Consider the following 20,000-nt stretch of genomic DNA (forward strand, 5'->3'; position numbering starts at 1 on the left):
TTACTGCTGAATCAAGAGTTTTCTCTTCTATCAACGTTCACTACATTGATGCAGTTCTGTGAAGTCTGCTGAAGAGACGTTCAGTCTTCTCAGAGAAGCTGCTGAGGATCCAGAAGCGACTCCCCTGATGTTTACCTGTACAGGTGTGTCAGTGATGGACAGCAGCAGCGAGCAGCTGGCTGGAGGTGAGGACGAGGCGGCCTGCACGTCGGCCTCGGAGGGCCTGGAGGAGGGGGAGGTGGAGGGGGAGACCCTGCTGATCGTGGAGTCCGAGGACCAGGGCTCAGTGGACCTGTCACATGACCAGAGCGGAGACTCTCTGACCAGCGACGTGGGCGAGGAGGCCGACGGAGGCTGGGCCTGCGAGGACATGTCCTTCTACTGCGACCGCTGCCACAAGTGGGTCCCTGCAGGTGAGTGACCGAGGACACCTGTTAGAGCTCTAATCTCTGATAAACTGTGACTCCAAAACACATTCAGACAAAATGTTCCCTGAAAACTATTAAAACCATCACAGCATAAAGTAATTCATTCTATCATATCAGGCTTTAATTTTCCACCACATTGATCCATTTTCTCATATTTGCTTCATGGAGTAGTTCTCCTGGTGTCCTCTCGGGGCATCACTGCTGTATTATGGAGCAATGCAGTGTTGGAGTCAATGTAGTGTTGGATTAGACTGTTCACTAACATTTAGTATACAGAGTTGTGATGTAACAAGAACCATCTGTTTTTAAAGCATAAGACCTTATGTAGGAGCTCGATCTGCGTGAAGGAACCACGAGAAACAAGTTTAAACCAAGAACTCTATTCGATATTTCATCATGACATCAATTTAAAACATACATATATATGTATGTATGTATGTATGTATGTATGTATATATGTATATGTGTGTGAAGTTGCAATCAGAAATATTCAACCCCCAAAGATTTTAAGGATTTATCAATTAAAGATTCTGCTTCAGATGACTCCTTTATGAGTTGAGTGATACATAAAATCAACACAGAAAATGCATGATATAGTATTTGTGTTTAACAGTATATTTTGTTAACCCTGATATAATATTGTTGTTTTTAAAGCTGTTTTTATGGCCTAAAGTGGAGTTGAAACATAATGAAGCCTTTAGGAACTCTATAATGATCCTTCATTTGCTTCAGCTGGGATGCAGATATAAACCCCACCCATGAAGGGATTCAAGGTGAGCTGCAAACATGGGAAAGACAAAGGAGCTTCCACAAAAGCTGAGAGGAGATTATTTCATCACACCTGAAGGGCCTTTGGGAGCATTATAAGGAAGTTTAATACTTATGGAACAGCTGCAAACCTGCCTGGCCGTGGAAGAAAGCCCAACATTTCATCAAGGGCCCTTAGAAACTTAGAACAACTAAGAGAAACCCCCGTGTGACTGCAAGACACCTACAGGATGACCTGATGGAGGCTGGTACTAGTGCTTCAGTGGCAACTGTAAGACGTGCACTGAATAAACAAGGACTTCATGGCCGGACTCCAAGACGCACTCCACTCTTCACCACAAGGAACATCAGAAGTCCACTAGAATATGCCAGGAGGAATGTGGATAAGACGACAGAGTTTTGGGAGACAGTTCTATGGACTGATGAAACCAGACTGGAACTGTTTGGACATATGGACCAGCGGTATGTCTGGCGTGCGAAAGGCTTCTGACCAGAAGAATACCATCCCCACGGTCAAGCATGGAGGCGGGTCATTGATGATGTGGGGCTGTTTTTCTGCGGCAGGAACTGGCAACCTGGCATCATGGACTCCCAGAAATACCAGGGCATTTTAAAGAGGAAGGTGATGCCTTCTGTTGGCAAATTAAACCTTGGTGATCATTGGACTCTCCAGCAAGACAATGATCCCAAGCACACCTCCAAGTCATCCTAAACTAGGTCGAGAAAAATATCACGTGTGTATATGTCTTTAGAATATCTGAGATAAATACATTTTCATCAGATGTCAGCGGGAAAATATAATAAATAAAGAGGAATTCAGTTCAGTCACTGGATGAGTTCATTCATTTACCACACCACTGGTGGAGAAGAGGGGGGAAGTGGATCAAGAAAATCAAGTTGGAAACAGGAAGTCACCTGACCAGGATATTCATCCCGTCAGCGCTGTCCGGGATCCTTTACTGCATCAAGCTATATCCAAACAGGACCACAGGATACGGGAGCGGTAGACTTCCTGGTTACACATACTTTATGCTCATAAAGACAACGGTGGCATTATGTAGACAAACATCTAAAGACTTCTAGTTAGTGTGTATAGTAGTATAGTACAGGTAGTAACATGGCACTCTGTTGAGTGTTCCTGTTCAGGTTCTTTAGAGTTCAGAGGTCAAACAGCAGCTTGTGTCTGTGTTTCAGCTCAGCTCAGAGCGGAGCAGCCCAGCTACCTGAAAGGAGACAACTTCTTCAAGTTCATCTGCTGCGACTGCTCCGAGGACGGGAAGGAGAGCTTTGAGAGGATGAGACTCACCTGGCAGCAGGTAGACTACAGTATCACACTCACTCACACACTGATGTGATGTGATGTGATGTGTGTGGATTATTAATGTGTGTGTGTGTGTGTGTGTGTCAGGTGGTCATGTTGGCCATGTACAACCTGTCTCTGGAGGGGACGGGCCGTCAGGGCTACTTCAGGTGGAAGGAGGACATCTGTGCTTTCATTGGTCGACACTGGAACTTCCTGCTGGGAACAAGGTCACTCTAACTCTATTTATTCTTTAATTCATACTTTAATTTATACTCATTTATACTTTAATTCATACTTTAATTCATACTTTAATTTATACTTTCATTCATACTTTCATTTATACTTTCATTCATACTTTCATTCATACTTTCATTCATACTTTCATTCATACTACATTTTCATTCATACTTTCATTCATTCATATACTTTCATTCATACTTTAATTCATACTTTCATTTATACTTTCATTCATACTTTCATTCATACTTTCATTTATACTTTCATTCATACTTTCATTTATACTTTCATTCACTTTAATTCATACTTTAATTTATACTTTAATTCATACTTTAATTTATACTTTCATTCATACTTTCATTCATACTTTCATATACCTTTATTACTCTGCTGGTCATGTGACCACACGCTCTGTTGGTGTTCTGATGAACACATGGCTTCATTTAAAACATCTCAAGAACATCTTCTCATGGACGCTACGACTGAAGGATTAAATGTTAACATGAAGTTAATGTGTTTGACCCCTTTGACCCCTGATGTCACTACCTGAGTAACTCCAGTGTTTGACCCGGTGACTGTTTCCTCCACAGGAAGAAGACGTCGACCTGGTGGAGCACGGTGGCCGGCTGCCTGTCGGTCGGCAGTCCCACCTTCTTCCGGTCTGGAGCGCAGGAGTTTGGCGAGCCGGGCTGGTGGAAGCTGGTCCAGAACAGACCTCCAACTCTGCGTCCAGAGGCGGACAAATCCTCTACCAGGGCCAAAGGTAACCGGCACCGATCCAGCAGAGCTCGGTCCAGATGTGGTAGAGATTCAGTTCATGTTGTAGAGCCCAAAATCACAAATCACAAGTTCACCTCAGAGGGCTTTACAATCTGTACACCTCCTCTGTCCTTACACCCTCACATCCTCTGTCCTTACACCCTCACCTCACTCTGTCCTTACACCACATCCTCCCTCCTCTGTCCTTACACCCTCACCTCCTCTGTCCTTACACCCTCACATCCTCTGTCCTTACACTCCTCTGTCCTTACACCTCCTCTGTCCTTACACCCTCACATCCTCTGTCCTTACACCCTCACCTCCTCTGTCCTTAGACCCTCACATCCTCTCCTTACACCCTCACATCCTCTGTCCTTACACCCTCACATCCTCTGTCCTTACACCCTCACATCCTCTGTCCTTACCCCTCACATCCTCTGTCCTTACACCCTCTGTCCTCACCTCCTCTGTCCTTACACCCTCACCTCCTCTGTCCTTACACCCTCTCTGTCCTTACACCCTCACCTCCTCTGTCCTTACACCCTCACATCCTCTGTCCTTACACCCTCACATCCTCTGTCCTTACACCCTCACATCCTCTGTCCTTAGACCCTCACATCCTCTGTCCTTACACCCTCACCTCCTCTGTCCTTAGACCCTCACCTCCTCTGTCCTTACATCCTTCTCTCAGGATGGACAGAAGTCAATAGATGTCATGTGACCAGAATGAACAGCATAACAGATACAACACATTCAGTGTTTATGACATAAATGATTCATATAATCACAGTAGTAAGCGGAGTAACCAAGGAAACAATAAGACTACTTATGAAAGCAGCAATGACTATAGTAGAATGACTAGAGACGACTCTCCCCGGATGTTTTCACCTGCAGCCTCCAAACCTGCCCTGGAGCCGATCATCACGGTGGAGGGCCTGAGGAAACGTGGAGTCAGAAACCCGGTGGAGAACGCCATCCAGCTGAAGGAGAAGCGTAGCCGCACACAGGAGGCTAAAGACATCCGGCGGGCTCAGAAGGAGGCGGTGGGCGGCTACACCGACCGCAGCGCCTCCTCCACGCCGGTCAAACTGGTAGGAGGCCGCGGGGGCGGCGGGCGGCGGGCCGACCTCGTCCTGGAGAAAGGTGAGGTCATCGATTTCTCCTCCCTCAGCTCATCGGACCGAACGCCGCTCACCAGCCCGTCGCCTTCGCCTTCACCGGACTTCTCCGCTCCGGGGACGCCGGCGTCTCATTCGGCGACGCCCAGTCTGCTGTCGGAGGCCGACCTGATCCCGGACGCCATGCCGCCACAGGCGCTGTTCCACGGTGAGTCGGGGTTGTCCTGCTGGAGTTCCTCTACATAGAAATGAACATGTCCTACGTAGATATGTGACGTGAACGCTGATGCTCCTCCAGACGACGAGGAGATGGAGACGGAGGGGATGATCGACCCCCGGGATGGAGTACGTCCCGCCTCCTCGCACCAACCTCCTCGCCCGCAAGAAGCTCCGGCCGGCGCCGCCGCACATCAAACGTGAGGCGGAGAGTGAGGACGATGACGGCCTGCAGCGCCACGACGACTTTGAGGAGCCGGTGGGACGCGCCGAGGGTCCGTCTCTCTCGGCGGGGGGAGGTGCTGGAGCAGGAGGACCGGAGCGGAGGAGGATCACTCATCCTGAGAAAGCAGATGGAGCCGGCGGCGCCATCCAGACTCCTCGCTTCACCTCCCTCAGCCTGTATGAGGAGAGGATGCTGCTGCGGCGGCTGGACGCCTGCCCGCTGGCCCTGGACGTCACCCCGCAGGCCAACCGCCTCCACAGGAAGCTGCTGGTCCGCCAGGCCAAGAGGCAGAGAGGGCTCCCCCTGCTGGACATCGACCGGGTGGTCAGCGCCACCCTCAGCCTGGTGGGAGGGATCTACGGCGCCGTGGGGACGGGGGTGCAGGGTGGAGTCATGGGGAAGTACTGCACCACCAGTCAGGAGATGTGTATTCTCGATCGCTTCCAGGTACCTTCATCACAGATTACCGTTAACCACCTCAGTGTAAATAAAGTTTTACTGACGATCATTATCCTCCAATATTCAGTAAAACATGAGATCAGGACGTCATTTATGTTTCTAGTCTCTGATCTCTGGTAATGTTACATTGTAAACAACCAACCTGTGTTTAAACCAACAGGAGAGCTAGCTAGCAGCACCTCTAACAGGAGGAGAGCTTAGCAGCACCTCTAACAGGAGGAGAGCTAGTAACGTTAGCAGCACCTCTAACAGGAGGAGAGCTAGTAACGTTAGCAGCACCTCTAACAGGAGGAGAGCTAGTAACGTTAGCAGCATGGCTAACAGGAGGAGAGCTAGTAACGTTAGCAGCACCTCTAACAGGAGGAGAGCTAGTAACGTTAGCAGCACGGCTAACAGGAGGAGAGCTAGTAACGTTAGCAGCACGGCTAACAGGAGGAGAGCTAGTAGCGTTAGCAGCACCGCTAACGGCTATCGAACGGAGGTTCAGTTCAGTTACATTATGATGCTAGTAACAATATTCTGGATCCTTGTAGACCAGCTGCTATAATCTAACATCAAAGGGATCTGTATCTGACGATATGGATCATCATTGATCAGCTATTAGTAAAAGTAGTAAGTGTCAACTGAAGGTAAATTAAAAACCAGGCTCTTTACTGTTCTAATGTTTAGAGTGGGCGGGGCTTGTTTTTGGCTCACAAACAACGTGCAGTCACAGAATCTGGATTCATTGGAGTTCAGAGCTTCACCAGCAGTGATTGACAGGTGTGATAAACGAATCCTCCACTCTGATTGGTTGTTTCCACTTGAGCTCGGTGGAATCTTGCAGATGCCATCAGGAGCTCTAAAGATAGAACCAGATGTTTTTAACAGAGGATGAAGAACTCTGATGTGTTCTGTGTTTGTGTGCAGACCAACCTCTCCAGCAGAAGAGGCTTCCAGCAGCATTCTGTGTCCTTCTGGCGCCGACTGATGGGAGCAGAGACCAGTTCAGACCAGACCATCAAGAGTCCATACACCGCCCGCATCCTGAAGCCCTACATCAGGTAAACCAGGTTCTATTTAGAGAGAGACCTGAACCCTCCTTCAGGTAAACCAGGTTCTATTTAGAGAGAGTCCTGAACCCTCCTTCAGGTCCTTCAGGTAAACCAGGTTCCATTTAGAGAGAGACCTGAACCCTCCTTCAGGTAAACCAGGTTCTATTTAGAGAGAGTCCTGAACCCTCCTTCAGGTAAACCAGGTTCCATTTAGAGAGAGACCTGAACCCTCCTTCAGGTAAACCAGGTTCCATTTAGAGAGAGTCCTGAACCCTCCTTCAGGTAAACCAGGTTCCTGTGTTTGTGTCTCAGGAGGGACTATGAGTCTCGTCCGGTGAAGCTCCGGTTGTTGGAGGAGATCAGATCCCACCCTCACAGGACGGAGACCGACTGGACCCCTGAACCCAGCGCCCCCATCGACTACTGCTACGTCCGTCCGAACCACATCCCCTCCGTCAACGCCATGTGTCACGACAACTTCTGGCCAGGTAGCACCTTCAGAACGAGGTCCAGATAGTCTGGTTAGAGAGGACCTCCTATCTCAACAATATTTACTTTATTATATATATATATATATATATATATATATATATAAATATATATATATATAATAAAGTGGTCTTCTCTTGTTCAAGTGTATTAAAAGATAAAAAACGTAACAGAAAACCTCCTTCTCCCCCTCCCCTCCAGGTGTGGACTTGTCGGAGTGCCTCCAGTACCCAGACTTCAGTGTGGTGGTCCTCTATAAGAAGGTTGTTGTTGGTTTTGGATTCATGGTTCCTGACGTGAAGTACAACGAGGCCTACATCTCCTTCCTGCTGGTCCATCCTGAGTGGAGGAGAGCCGGCATCGGCACCTTCATGATCTACCACCTGATCCAGGTGAGGCTCCGGAGGTCAGACCGTCTGTGCACCTGAGGACCATCTGAAACCAGCATGGAGGCGACCAGCTGGCTGCTAGAATCCCGTTTCAACATGTGTCTAAATATTCTCATTTTGCTAATGTTTAGTAGCTAACTTTAACCAGCTAACGTTAGCTAGCTGTTCACAGTGCATCATTATCGTAGAACTCTGAATAGAAAGCATTGATGCTGATTTCCTGATCGTATGTCTTTCCTGAATATTGACTCCTGATAAAGATGAGTCATCGGACCGAACACGGCGTTGATGTAACGTAACACTTCCTGTCCCCTAACGAGCCTGTAACACGTTGTGTCTTCCAGACGTGCATGGGGAAAGACGTGACTCTGCACGTGTCGGCCAGTAACGCCGCCATGCTGCTGTACCAGAAGTTTGGTTTCAAGGCGGAGGAGTACATCCTGGACTTCTACGATAAGTACTACCCGGTGGACAGCACTGAGTGCCGGCACGCCTTCTTCCTCCGGCTCAGACGCTGAGACACCGACGGGGATTCAGTCTGCAGCACGATGCCTGGCTCAAAGGCAGCGGGACAGTAGCTGCTGAAGGGGGGGAGGCAGGTTTCCAGACTGCTGGAGCCCCAAACACTGAAAATATATAATTGAGCCGTATTTTTGTGACCTTTGGTGAAATGTACAACCTAAACGATAGTTGAGAACATCTGGACGGTGACGTCGTTCTTCAGGAGAAGAACGCATCGTCATCAGTAAAACAAACACCAGAATGAAGTCTGGTTCCATTAACGACTGTGTTTCATCATCTTTTGTCTCGTGCTTCAGTTTTCTATTAAAACAAAATGAATCCAATAATGAAACTTCTCCTTCAATCACTCTGCAGTTCATCCAGCAGCTGTGACACTGATCAGCTGTTAAAATAAAGAGATTCAACATAGAAGTTCAGCTTCAGAACATAAATAAATATTATGAATAATAAAAATGTAATAAATGATATAAACTCCTGATTCAGTTTCCTCACCAAACACAGACGTTCATCAACATAACTTTATTTTTAGATGAAGCGACACATTCCCAGCCTTCAGTATCCAGCAAACAGTATTTAAATGAGTAGAGTACTATTACTATAATGAGTACTATGTGTACTAGAAGTCTAAAAAGATTGGTACTTTATGTTGATTTAATTAGATCTGTCCCAATAACTGCAATATCACCATAATGCTGTTTGAGTGATGCAGCTGCGTCTCATTGTTACAATGAACAGGTATTTAATATTATATATATACATTTTAATTATAGATATATATATTATTTATATAATATATATATATAAATAATATATATATTTATATATATATAAATATATATATATATAATATATATATTTATATATATATAATATATATATATAAATAATATATATTATTTATATATATAAATAATATATATTATTTATATATATAAATAATATATATATATTTATATTGAGCTCCTAAAACAAAAATAACATGTCAATATCTCATATCGAGCTATTGTTGGTCCAGATGTTCCAACATGTGGATGAGATGAACACCAGTGGAGGCAGATGGCTCTAACTGGAAACATCCGGGTTCCCTCTGGGTTTTCCCAGTCTTCCCAGCAGGTCCAGTCCGGTCCGCGCCGCCAGCAGAGACACCGTGAGGTCACATCCGGACGTCACCGCCACGTCGTACGCCGTCTGACCGCCGGCGTTCCTCCGCCGCACGCCGGCCCCAAAGCTGAGGAATGAGAGGAACCCAATAACACCTGAACACCTGTCGAAACCTGTCCAACCAATCAGGAGCTGGTTTTCAGATGAACTGAAGCGTTTAAAAAGAAACATTTTATAAAACGAGTTTTCTGAGACATTTATATATTTTATATATTTAATTTAATTTATATATTTTATATATTTTACATAATTTATACAATTTATATATCTTATATAATTTATATATTTAATATATTTTATATATTCTATATAATTTATATATGTTATATATTTTACATAATTTATATATCTTATATAATTTATATATTTTATATAATGTATATATTTTATATAATGTATATATTTTATATAGTTTATATATTTTATATAATGTATATATTTTATATAGTTTATATATTTTACATCATTTATATATTTTATATAATTGATATAATTGATATATTTTATATATTTTATATAATTTATATATTTTATATAATTTATATATTTTATATATGGTTCTTTATGTCCCTTTGTAGTTGTTTTGTGTCTTTAGTTATTAGTATTAGTAGTAGTAGTAGTAGTACAGTTGGACCAGGTGTTTAATTCCTGTAGTATAGTAGTAGAACTAGTAGTATAGTAGTAGTAGTACTAGTAGTGTTATAGTATTAGTAGTATAGAAGTTGTAGTAGTAGTACAGTTCAGTTGAATGGACCAGGTGTTTAATACCTGTAGTAGTATAGTAGTATAGTAGTAGTATAGTAGTAGTTGTAGTATAGTAGTAGTATAGTAGTATAGTAGTAGTATAGTAGTAGTTGTAGTATAGTAGTGGTACTAGTACAGGTGCACCAGGTGTTTCATACCTGAGCAGGACCTGAGCCCCCTTCAGACCTTCAGAGCCCAGAGCTGCAGCTTCATGTAGAGCAGTGTTCTTCATCCTGAGGAGGAGGAGGAGGAAGAGGAAGAAGAAGAAGAGGAGGAAGAAGAGGAGGAGGAAGAGGAGGAAGAAGAGGAAGAGGAGGAGGAAGAAGAAGAAGAAGAAGAAGAAGAAGAAGAAGAAGAAGAAGAAGAAGAAGAAGAAGAAGAAGAAGAAGACATTTTAGTCGTACCAGTCCTCATACTCCTTGGTTCAGTGAGATCTTCATGACCTCCTCTCACCGTCCGGACTGCTGGTCCACGTCGGCTCCTCGCTGCACTAAAACAGGAAGTGCTTCATGGTGACCGTTCACCACGGCAACCGCCAAGGCATGACGACCGTCACCGTCGCAGCAGGAGGGGTCCGCCCCCTGATGGTCAAGGAGGGAACAGACGGACCGATCAGTGTCAGCTATGTCAGGAGAGATAGCAATAGTATCGACCAATCAGGGAGCAGCGTTTGGTGTATCAGAGTGCTGATTGGCTGCAGAGACTCGTACCTGATCCAGGAGCTGCTGGACGACGCTGATCTGACCTCGACCCGGACCCGGACCCAGCTCCTTCAGCAGCTGAACGTCCCTCACCTGGAACCAGAAGGACCAATCAGAGAGGAGCTTTCATCTGTGACTGAACAGCAGCAGAAGTCAAGTGATGAGGAAGTTCCTGTCTGGTTTCTTACCGGAGGTTTGGGGGTCCGGTTCGGTTTGGGAGGGTCACTTCCTGTCAGACACACAAACCAAACCACATGATGCAAATCCATCTTTTAAAGGAACCATTAGCATCGTTAGCATTAGCTTCAGAAACTCTTTATGGAATGAACTGATGAACATCAGAAAAGCCACAACCCCATTCAATGTGTATTTTGGACCGTCCAGGCCGCCGTAGCTGACGTTCTGTCTGCCGGCGGCTTTAAACGGTGCAGCATGGCGGTTTGGTTCTTGGTTCTGAGGTTTGATAATGGGGGAACATGTGAAGTGTTGGTTCTCACTCAGACTGCTGCTGTCGGCTGATCGCTCCGTCACCATGCTCAGAGTCTCAGTCCGACCTGCAGGACCTGCCGGATCCACCTGAGAACAAACACAGGGAAGTGTCTTCACTGTCTTCACTCATGAAACACTCATGAAACACAGGGAACCATAAAAACCCGGTTCTACAGGTTCCATGTTCCACAACACACCTGACGTTCTTCTCGTCCGGCTGACACGAAGCTGACAGTCACGCTGACTTCGTAACGATCTTCTTGAATCACAGCAGAGACCATCTGAAGAGAGACACAGCACGTCACCTGACACACAGGAGGTCCAGCACAGCACTGTCTGTACCTGGTCAGGTGATCAGGGTCACCTGGTCAGGTGATCAAGGTCACCTGGTCAGATGTTCACGGTGACAAGCTTTAAGAATAATATAGAGTTTTATAGAAACAGAACATCTTCTCTCTGATGGTCTGTTTACTGACGGAGGTCTATAGAGGATCAGGACTAGACTGAGACTGATTCAGGACCAGTCTCAGTTTAAATAATCACACAGGTGATGTCATTGAGTACAGGTGAGGTGAGGCTTACCTGGCCCAGACGAGGTTCACCCAGCAGAGTCCTGAAGGGGGCGTTGTTCTGAGCGTAGCTCCTCAGGTGAGCACACAGGTGATCCAGCTGCTTCCTCCAGAAACCTGGAGACACAGACGGGTTCAGTCCAGAAGACCACCTCCTCTAGTAGTACCAGTAGTACTAGTAGTACTAGTAGTAGTATTTTACCTCTACCAGGACTGATGGCGGTCAGTAGTGGTTGGCGGTCTCTGGTCGTCTGCTGTTTGCTGAGTTGAAGCATTGCCTGTGTTTCCTTCCTCTGAAGCTCTGTGGCTGATGGGTAATAGAGTCCAACAGTCTGTGTGGACTGCTCAGCAGTGGGTGTGGCTATCTTTGTTCTGGGGGCGGGGCCGGATGAGGGCGTGGCTTGCCAGGTGGCATCATGGGAAGTTGTGGCTGAAGCCTGCTCAGGTAGAGAACAGTGTCTGTGTCATGTTTTTATAATGAATGTCATGATGTCAGCACTGCAGCGTACCTGGTCGGTGGCGGTGAAGCGTACCTGGTCGGTGGCGCGTCCCCTGACAGGTTGCGTGATGTTCATCCGGGATGTGGGCGGGGGCGGGGCCTCCAGCAGGCCGCCACAGGCTGCGCAGTAGAAGGCGTACAGGTGTCCACTAGCTCCACAACGCCGACAAACCACACAGCTGGCTGCATGGCCGGGCTAGAAGCACACACAGCACTTCATTACCCACAATGCTTCACTCTCCACACAGCTTAGCAAAAGCCTGGACATAAGGATAAACTGCACTCCTCGCTCCATGAATATAGATATAAATGTAGATATATAACATCAATTTAAATCAACAAAAGAATGAGCTACAATGACTAACGTTAGCTAGCAGGCTAGCATTAATTTCAGAGTACAAATGTACAGTTACCACAAAGTAATACATTTACAGTCCAACATTGATGAAGTCATCCTCCTTTCTGTCTCAAGAGTCAGCAGTGTGTAGAAATAGATCCAGGATGTTTAGCTTAGCTTAGCACAAAGACTGGGATCAGGGGGAAACTGTTAGCCTAGCTCCAACATGTTGTATGTTGTTTATTGAACAGTTGTAGAGACATTGTGGGTTTTAGCAGCAGTTAGCATTGAGGCTACCAGAGAACCAGAAACTAGATTATATTAAACCAGATGTTCTCTGTGCGCTGGGTTTTAATGTGTGTTGGAAGCCAAATGGACAAAGAATGTGTTATTTGTTAAGGTGAAACCAGGGATTTGGTTTCTGCCACTGATCCCTTAATGTTAGCCGTTAGCTTCTGTTAGCAGCAGTCCTGCTAACTAACAGAGCTAACAGCTAACACTAACATGACTGAGCTACATGATGCTTTAGAGCTCTATTCAGTATTTCTTTTTAATTCTTTTTTTTGTATTGTTCAAATGATGTGTTCACATTTAATTTGGTCAACTGTAGTGTTGAGTTAATCAAACACTATGAGCATGTTGTTGTGATGCTAACACACAATCATCAGCTAGCTGAGTGAGGTTAGCATGTAGCTGGTTAGCCATGTGCTACTGAGAGAGTGTAGTTTATAGATGTTCTAACAGAACAGTCCACAGCACCATGCTAACCTTTAGTCAGCTGGTTAGCGGTTTACAGCTTCTGAACTCAGTGCTGTGTTTAAAGAACATCATTCTACTGACAGCAGCTGCTGCTCACCTCTGAGCCGTTTCCTTTACATTCTGTTTTTCTGTTACTTTCTGTTACTTATTTAATTGTTGTAAACACTTGTGCAGTATGGCAGCGAGACACGTAGAGTTTCACGTGGTCTACCTGCAGATCTTTGCACTTTTCACCTCCGTGCCCGGAGTCTCAGCCCGCAGCCATGGCCCCCTTTGTTTACAGCAGGGGTCAGCAGGGGTCACTAAGGATCAGCAGGGTCACCAGGGGTCACTAAGGGTCACCAGGGGTCAGCAGGGTCACTAAGGGTCACCAGGGGTCAGCAGGGTCACTAAGGGTCAGCAGGGGTCAGCAGGGTCACTAAGGGTCACCAGGGGTCAGCAGGGTCACTAAGGGTCAGCAGGGGTCACTAGGGGTCAGCAGGGGTCACTAAGGGTCAGCAGGGGTCACTAAGGGTCAGCAGGGGTCACTAAGGGTCAGCAGGGGTCAGCTGTTAGCGCTGCTGCTGCCGGAGGAGAGACCCGAGGTTCCCCGTGAGCTGAGGAGGAGGAGACGTTTCAAACCCGTCCTCCCCTCCATCATCATGGGAAACGTACGGTCTCTCCCCAACAAGATGGACGAGCTATCAGCACTGACTCTCCATCAGAGGGAGTACCGGGAGTGTGACGTCATGGTGTTCACGGAGACATCAGAGGGAGTACCGGGAGTGTGACGTCATGGTGTTCACATCAGAGGGAGTACCGGGAGTGTGACGTCATGGTGTTCACATCAGAGGGAGTACCGGGAGTGTGACGTCATGGTGTTCACATCAGAGGGAGTACCGGGAGTGTGACGTCATGGTGTTCACGTCAGAAGGAATACCGGGAGTGTGACGTCATGGTGTTCACGTCAGAGGGAGTACCGGGAGTGTGACGTCATGGTGTTCACATCAGAGGGAGTACCGGGAGTGTGACGTCATGGTGTTCACATCAGAGGGAGTACCGGGAGTGTGACGTCATGGTGTTCACGTCAGAGGGAGTACCGGGAGTGTGACGTCATGGTGTTCACGTCAGAAGGAATACCGGGAGTGTGACGTCATGGTGTTCACGTCAGAGGGAATACCGGGAGTGTGACGTCATGGTGTTCACATCAGAGGGAATACCGGGAGTGTGACGTCATGGTGTTCACGTCAGAGGGAATACCGGGAGTGTGACGCGTCATGGTGTTCACGTCAGAGGGAATACCGGGAGTGTGACGTCATGGTGTTCACGTCAGAGGGAATACCGGGAGTGTGACGTCATGGTGTTCACGTCAGAGGAATACCGGGAGTGTGACGTCATGGTGTTCACGTCAGAGGGAGTACCGGGAGTGTGACGTCATGGTGTTCACGTCAGAAGGAATACCGGGAGTGTAGCGTCATGGTGTTCACGTCAGAGGGAGTACCGGGAGTGTGACGTCATGGTGTTCACGTCAGAGGGAGTAATGCACGGAGAGTGTGGAAGGGAGGAGTCATGGTGTTCACGTCAGAGGGAATACCGGGAGTGTGACGTCATGGTGTTCACGTCAGAAGGAATACCGGGAGTGTAGCGTCATGGTGTTCACGTCAGAGGGAGTACCGGGAGTGTAGCGTCATGGTGTTCACGGAGACATGGCTCATGGAGCTGACTCCGGACACCAACGCTGCACTGGAATGATAGATTCCGCATCATCCGGGCAGACAGGACGACGGAGAGGGTAAGAGGAAGGGAGGAGGTCTGGCAGTGTTTGTGAATGATAGATGGTGTAACTCTGTGTTAATGATAGATGTGTAACTGTGTAACTGTGTTTGTTAATAACTGGTGTAACTCTGTGTTAATGATAGATGGTGTAACTCTGTGTGTAGATGGTGTAACTGATAGATGGTGTAACTCTGTGTTAATGATAGATGGTGTAACTCTGTGTTAATGATAGATGGTGTAACTCTGTGTTAATGATAGATGGTGTAACTCTGTGTTAATGATAGATGGTGTAACTCTGTGTTAATGATAGATGGTGTAACTCTGTTAATGATAGATGGTGTAACTCTGTGTTAATGATAGATGGTGTAACTCTGTTAATGATAGATGGTGTAACTCTGTGTTAATGATAGATGGTGTAACTCTGTGTTGGTGTAACTCTAATGATAGATGGTGTAACTCTGTTAATGATAGATGGTGTAACTCTGTGTTAATGATAGATGGTGTAACTCTGTTAATGATAGATGGTGTAACTCTGTGTTTGTTAATGATAGATGGTGTAACTCTGTTAATGATAGATGGTGTAACTCTGTGTGTGTTAATGATAGATGGTGTAACTCTGTGTTAATGGTAGATGGTGTAACTCTGTGTTAATGATAGATGGTGTAACTCTGTTAATGATAGATGGTGTAACTCTGTGTGTGTTAATGATAGATGGTGTAACTCTGTTTGTTAATGATAGATGGTGTAACTCTGTGTTAATGATAGATGGTGTAACTCTGTTAATGATAGATGGTGTAACTCTGTGTTGGTGTAACTAATGATAGATGGTGTAACTCTGTTAATGATAGAGGTGTAACTCTGTGTTATGGTGTAACTCTGTGTTAATGATAGATGGTGTAACTCTGTTAATGATAGATGGTGTAACTCTGTGTTAATGATAGATGGTGTAACTCTGTTAATGATAGATGGTGTAACTCTGTGTTAATGATAGATGGTGTAACTCTGTTAATGATAGATGGTGTAACTCTGTGTTAATGATAGATGGTGTAACTCTGTGTTAATGATAGATGGTGTAACTCTGTTAATGATAGATGGTGTAACTCTGTGTTAATGATAGATGGTGTAACTCTGTGTTTGTTAATGATAGATGGTGTAACTCTGTTAATGATAGATGGTGTAACTCTGTGTTAATGATAGATGGTGTAATGTTAATGATAGATGGTGTAACTCTGTGTTTGTTAATGATAGATGGTGTAACTCTGTTAATGATAGATGGTGTAACTCTGTGTGTGTTAATGATAGATGGTGTAACTCTGTGTTAATGGTAGATGGTGTAACTCTGTGTTAATGATAGATGGTGTAACTCTGTTAATGATAGATGGTGTAACTCTGTGTGTGTTAATGATAGATGGTGTAACTCTGTTTGTTAATGATAGATGGTGTAACTCTGTGTTAATGATAGATGGTGTAACTCTGTTAATGATAGATGGTGTAACTCTGTTAATGATAGATGGTGTAACTCTGTGTTTGTTAATGATAGATGGTGTAACTCTGTTAATGATAGATGGTGTAACTCTGTGTTAATGATAGATGGTGTAACTCTGTTAATGATAGATGGTGTAACTCTGTGTTAATGATAGATGGTGTAACTCTGTTAATGATAGATGGTGTAACTCTGTGTTAATGATAGATGGTGTAACTCTGTTAATGATAGATGGTGTAACTCTGTGTTAATGATAGATGGTGTAACTCTGTTAATGATAGATGGTGTAACTCTGTGTTAATGATAGATGGTGTAACTCTGTTAATGATAGATGGTGTAACTCTGTGTTAATGATAGATGGTGTAACTCTGTTAATGATAGATGGTGTAACTCTGTGTTAATGATAGATGGTGTAACTCTGTGTTTGTTAATGATAGATGGTGTAACTCTGTGTTAATGATAGATGGTGTAACTCTGGACACATCACTGTTAAGGAGCAGACCTGTACAGAGGACATTGAGCTGTTGGCCGTTAGCATGAGGCCGGTATATTTACCGAGGGAATTCTCGCACGTTATCATGATATCTGCGTATGTTCCCCCCTCTGCTGACGGAGAAGCGGCCTGTGACGTCATACACTCGGCGACAAGCAGGCTGCTGACACAACATCCCAATGCCCTCCTCCTCCTCTCTGGTGACTTTAACCATGTCCTCCTCCTCCTCTCTGGTGACTTTAACCATGTCCTCCTCCTCCTCCTCTCTGGTGACTTTAACCATGTCCTCCTCCTCCTCTCTGGTGACTTTAACCATGTCCTTCTCCTCCTCCTCTCTGGTGACTTTAACCATGTCCTTCTCCTCCTCCTCTCTGGTGACTTCCATGTCCTCCTCCTCCTCCTCTCTGGTGACTTTAACCATGTCCTCCTCCTCCTCCTCTCTGGTGACTTTAACCATGTCCTCCTCCTCCTCCTCTCTGGTGACTTTAACCATGCCCTCCTCCTCCTCCTCTCTGGTGACTTTAACCATGTCCTCCTCCTCTCTCCTCTCTCCTCCTCCTCTCTGGTGACTTTAACCATGCCCTCCTCCTCCTCTCTGCCCACCTTCACCCAGTACATCACCTGCCCCACCAGAGACAACAGAACCCTGGACCTGCTGTATGCCAACACCAAGGAGGCATACACTTCATCACCCCTCCCTCCCCTGGGAAGATCTGACCACAACCTGGTGCACCTCCAGCCTGTGTACAAACCTCTTGTGCACAGGCAGCCAGCTGTGACCCGCACAGTCAAAAGATGGTCCGATGAAGCCGAGGAGGCTCTAAAGGACTGTTTCGACTCGACTGTGTGGGAAGTGTTCAGTGATGCCCATGGGGAGGACATCGAGGGTCTCACAGACACCATAACGGACTACATAACCTTCTGTGTGGAGAACACCGTACCCACCAGGACTGTACGGTGTTTTTCCAACAGCAAACCCTGGATCAATCCTGAGATAAAGACCCTCCTCAAGGAGAAGAAGAGGGTCTTTAGATCAGGAAACAAGGAGGAGCTGAGGACTGTGCAGAGGGAGCTGAGGAGGAAGATCAGGGAGGGGAAAAATGTCTACAGGTCGAAGATGGAGGATCAGCTGCAGCAGAACAACATCAGCGGAGTCTGGAAGAGCCTCAAGGCCATGTCTGGCCACAAGGGGCCCAACCAACAACCTGTGGGGGACCAACAGTGGGTGAATGATCTGAACTCATTCTTTAACAGATTTGATCAGCCACCCACCCCTCCCCCACCCAGACCTCCCTGCCGCTGCAGCCCCCATCGTCTGCACCCCCTGTGGATTACCCCCCTCTTCTTCCTTCTCCTCCACCCCCTTTTCCACAACACTCGGCTCCCCTCCACACTCCTCAAACACTGCACACCTCCAACACCCCACCCCCACCCCCACTCCAACAACCGACAGCACACAGCCCCCATCCCCCAACTTGTCCCTCTCAATCAACCAGGTGAGAAAAGAACTGAGGAGAATAAAGGTGAGAAAAGCCACGGGTCCGGACGGCATCAGCTCAAGGCTCCTCAGATCCTGTGCAGACCAGCTGTGCAGGATAGTGGAGCACATCTTCAACTTGAGCTTGAAGCTGGGGAGGGTACCACAGCTATGGAAGACGTCCTGCGTGGTACCAGTCCCAAAGACCCCGGGGGCCAAGGACTTCAGCAGCTTCAGGCCGGTGGCATTAACATCCCACCTGATGAAGACCCTGGAGCGGCTGGTCCTTGTGCACCTCCGCCCCCTGGTGATCTCATCTTTGGACCCTCTTCAGTTCGCCTACCAACCTGGCATCGGGGTGGATGACGCTGTCATCTACCTGCTACAAAGATGCCTTTCTCACCTGGAAAAGGCTGGAAGCACTGTGAGAGTCGTGTTCTTCGACTTCTCCAGTGCCTTCAACACCATCCAGCCTTTGCTTCTGAGGGACAAGCTGGAGCAGACCGGGGTGGACCACCACCTCGCTGCGTGGATCCTGGACTACCTCACCAACCGTCCACAGTATGTGAGGATAGGGGAGTGTGAGTCAGACCTGGTGTCCTGCAGCACGGGGGCCCCACAAGGAACCGTTCTGGCTCCATTCCTCTTCTCCATCTACACATCAGACTTCACATATAACTCTGCTACCTGCCACCTGCAAAAGTTCTCTGATGACTCTGCATCGTCACCTCATCTCCGCCGGCGATGAGAGGGAATACAGAGAACTGAACCAGGACTTCATAGGATGGTGCCAGAGGAACCGCCTCCAGATCAACTCTGGTGAAACCAAAGAGCTGGTGGTGGACTTCCGCCGGGGAAAACACTGTCCTCCGGAACCAGTGAACATCCAGGGAGAGGACATTGAGATTGTGCAATCTTATAAGTACCTGGGTGTTCACCTGAACAATAAACTGGACTGGACTAATCATTCAAATTCACTGTATAAAAAGGGTCAGAGCAGACCGTATCTGCTGAGGAGACTGAGGTCTTTTGGAGTGCAGGGAGCACTCCTGAGGACCTTTTTCAACTCTGTGGTGGCATCAGCCATCTTTTATGCAGTGGTCTGCTGGAGCAGCAGCATCTCAGCAGCCGACAAGAAGAGACTGAACAAGCTTGTCAGGAAGGCCAGCAGTGTGCTGGGGTGTCCACTGGATACGGTGGAGGTGGTGGGAGACAGGAGGGTGATGGCCAAGCTGTCATCCCTGATGAACAACACCTCTCACCCCATGCAGGACGCCCTGGCAGCTCTGTACAGCTCCTTCACCACCGGCTGCTTCACCCCCGGTGGTGAAGGAGAGGTACTGCAGGTCCTTCCTTCCTGCTGCTGTCAGGTTACACAACCAGCTCTGCTCCCAGCAGACCACATGATACATGACAATAAAAACCTGTGCAATACAATAATAGTTATAATAGTTTTTCTGTCTGTAAAAATAATATTTCAGTTATTGTTGATTTTCTACTGTTTTTTATTGCTTATTTATAATACTTGTTTTTTTTATTTTCATTTTTTATTTTTATCTTGTCTTTCTTTTACTATGTCTCTTGT

General features: G+C 46.5%; 3 protein-coding genes across 5 annotated transcripts in view; 2 read left to right on the plus strand and 1 right to left on the minus strand.

Moving 5' to 3' along the window:
* Positions 1 to 239, plus strand: part of LOC129096318 (protein PET117 homolog, mitochondrial) — a 2,978-nt gene extending 2,739 nt beyond the window's left edge. The window contains exon 3 of one of the 2 annotated variants that reach the window (XM_054605074.1): positions 153 to 239. The gene's annotated coding sequence lies outside the window, so the exon portion shown is untranslated. Of the gene's footprint in view, positions 1 to 143 lie in introns of both variants that reach the window. The other variant, XM_054605073.1, reaches the window with a different exon arrangement.
* LOC129095553 (cysteine-rich protein 2-binding protein-like) overlaps positions 1 to 8,368 on the plus strand; it is an 8,718-nt gene extending 350 nt beyond the window's left edge. The window contains 11 exon segments of the mRNA XM_054604047.1: positions 153 to 413; positions 2,391 to 2,512; positions 2,605 to 2,726; positions 3,327 to 3,499; positions 4,390 to 4,821; positions 4,912 to 4,946; positions 4,948 to 5,502; positions 6,424 to 6,557; positions 6,861 to 7,036; positions 7,239 to 7,429; positions 7,771 to 8,368. Of these exon segments, the coding sequence (XP_054460022.1) occupies positions 155 to 413; positions 2,391 to 2,512; positions 2,605 to 2,726; positions 3,327 to 3,499; positions 4,390 to 4,821; positions 4,912 to 4,946; positions 4,948 to 5,502; positions 6,424 to 6,557; positions 6,861 to 7,036; positions 7,239 to 7,429; positions 7,771 to 7,944 (2,373 nt within the window). The 5' untranslated portion in view covers positions 153 to 154 and the 3' untranslated portion in view covers positions 7,945 to 8,368.
* Positions 8,369 to 8,914: 546 nt separating this feature from the next.
* Positions 8,915 to 20,000, minus strand: part of LOC129096159 (double zinc ribbon and ankyrin repeat-containing protein 1-like) — a 15,261-nt gene continuing 4,175 nt past the window's right edge. The window contains exons 11-20 of one of the 2 annotated variants that reach the window (XM_054604846.1): positions 12,146 to 12,307; positions 11,815 to 12,049; positions 11,626 to 11,729; positions 11,241 to 11,324; positions 11,052 to 11,130; positions 10,743 to 10,783; positions 10,564 to 10,647; positions 10,307 to 10,434; positions 10,012 to 10,086; positions 8,915 to 9,176 (exon numbers count right to left, since the gene is read on the minus strand). In XM_054604846.1, the coding sequence (XP_054460821.1) occupies positions 9,011 to 9,176; positions 10,012 to 10,086; positions 10,307 to 10,434; positions 10,564 to 10,647; positions 10,743 to 10,783; positions 11,052 to 11,130; positions 11,241 to 11,324; positions 11,626 to 11,729; positions 11,815 to 12,049; positions 12,146 to 12,307 (1,158 nt within the window). In that variant the 3' untranslated portion in view covers positions 8,915 to 9,010. Of the gene's footprint in view, positions 9,177 to 10,011; positions 10,087 to 10,306; positions 10,435 to 10,563; positions 10,648 to 10,742; positions 10,784 to 11,051; positions 11,131 to 11,240; positions 11,325 to 11,625; positions 11,730 to 11,814; positions 12,050 to 12,121; positions 12,308 to 20,000 lie in introns of both variants that reach the window. The other variant, XM_054604845.1, reaches the window with a different exon arrangement.

The sequence above is a fragment of the Anoplopoma fimbria genome, chromosome 9 (genome assembly GCF_027596085.1).
Source record: "Anoplopoma fimbria isolate UVic2021 breed Golden Eagle Sablefish chromosome 9, Afim_UVic_2022, whole genome shotgun sequence".
Taxonomy (NCBI): domain Eukaryota; kingdom Metazoa; phylum Chordata; class Actinopteri; order Perciformes; family Anoplopomatidae; genus Anoplopoma; species Anoplopoma fimbria.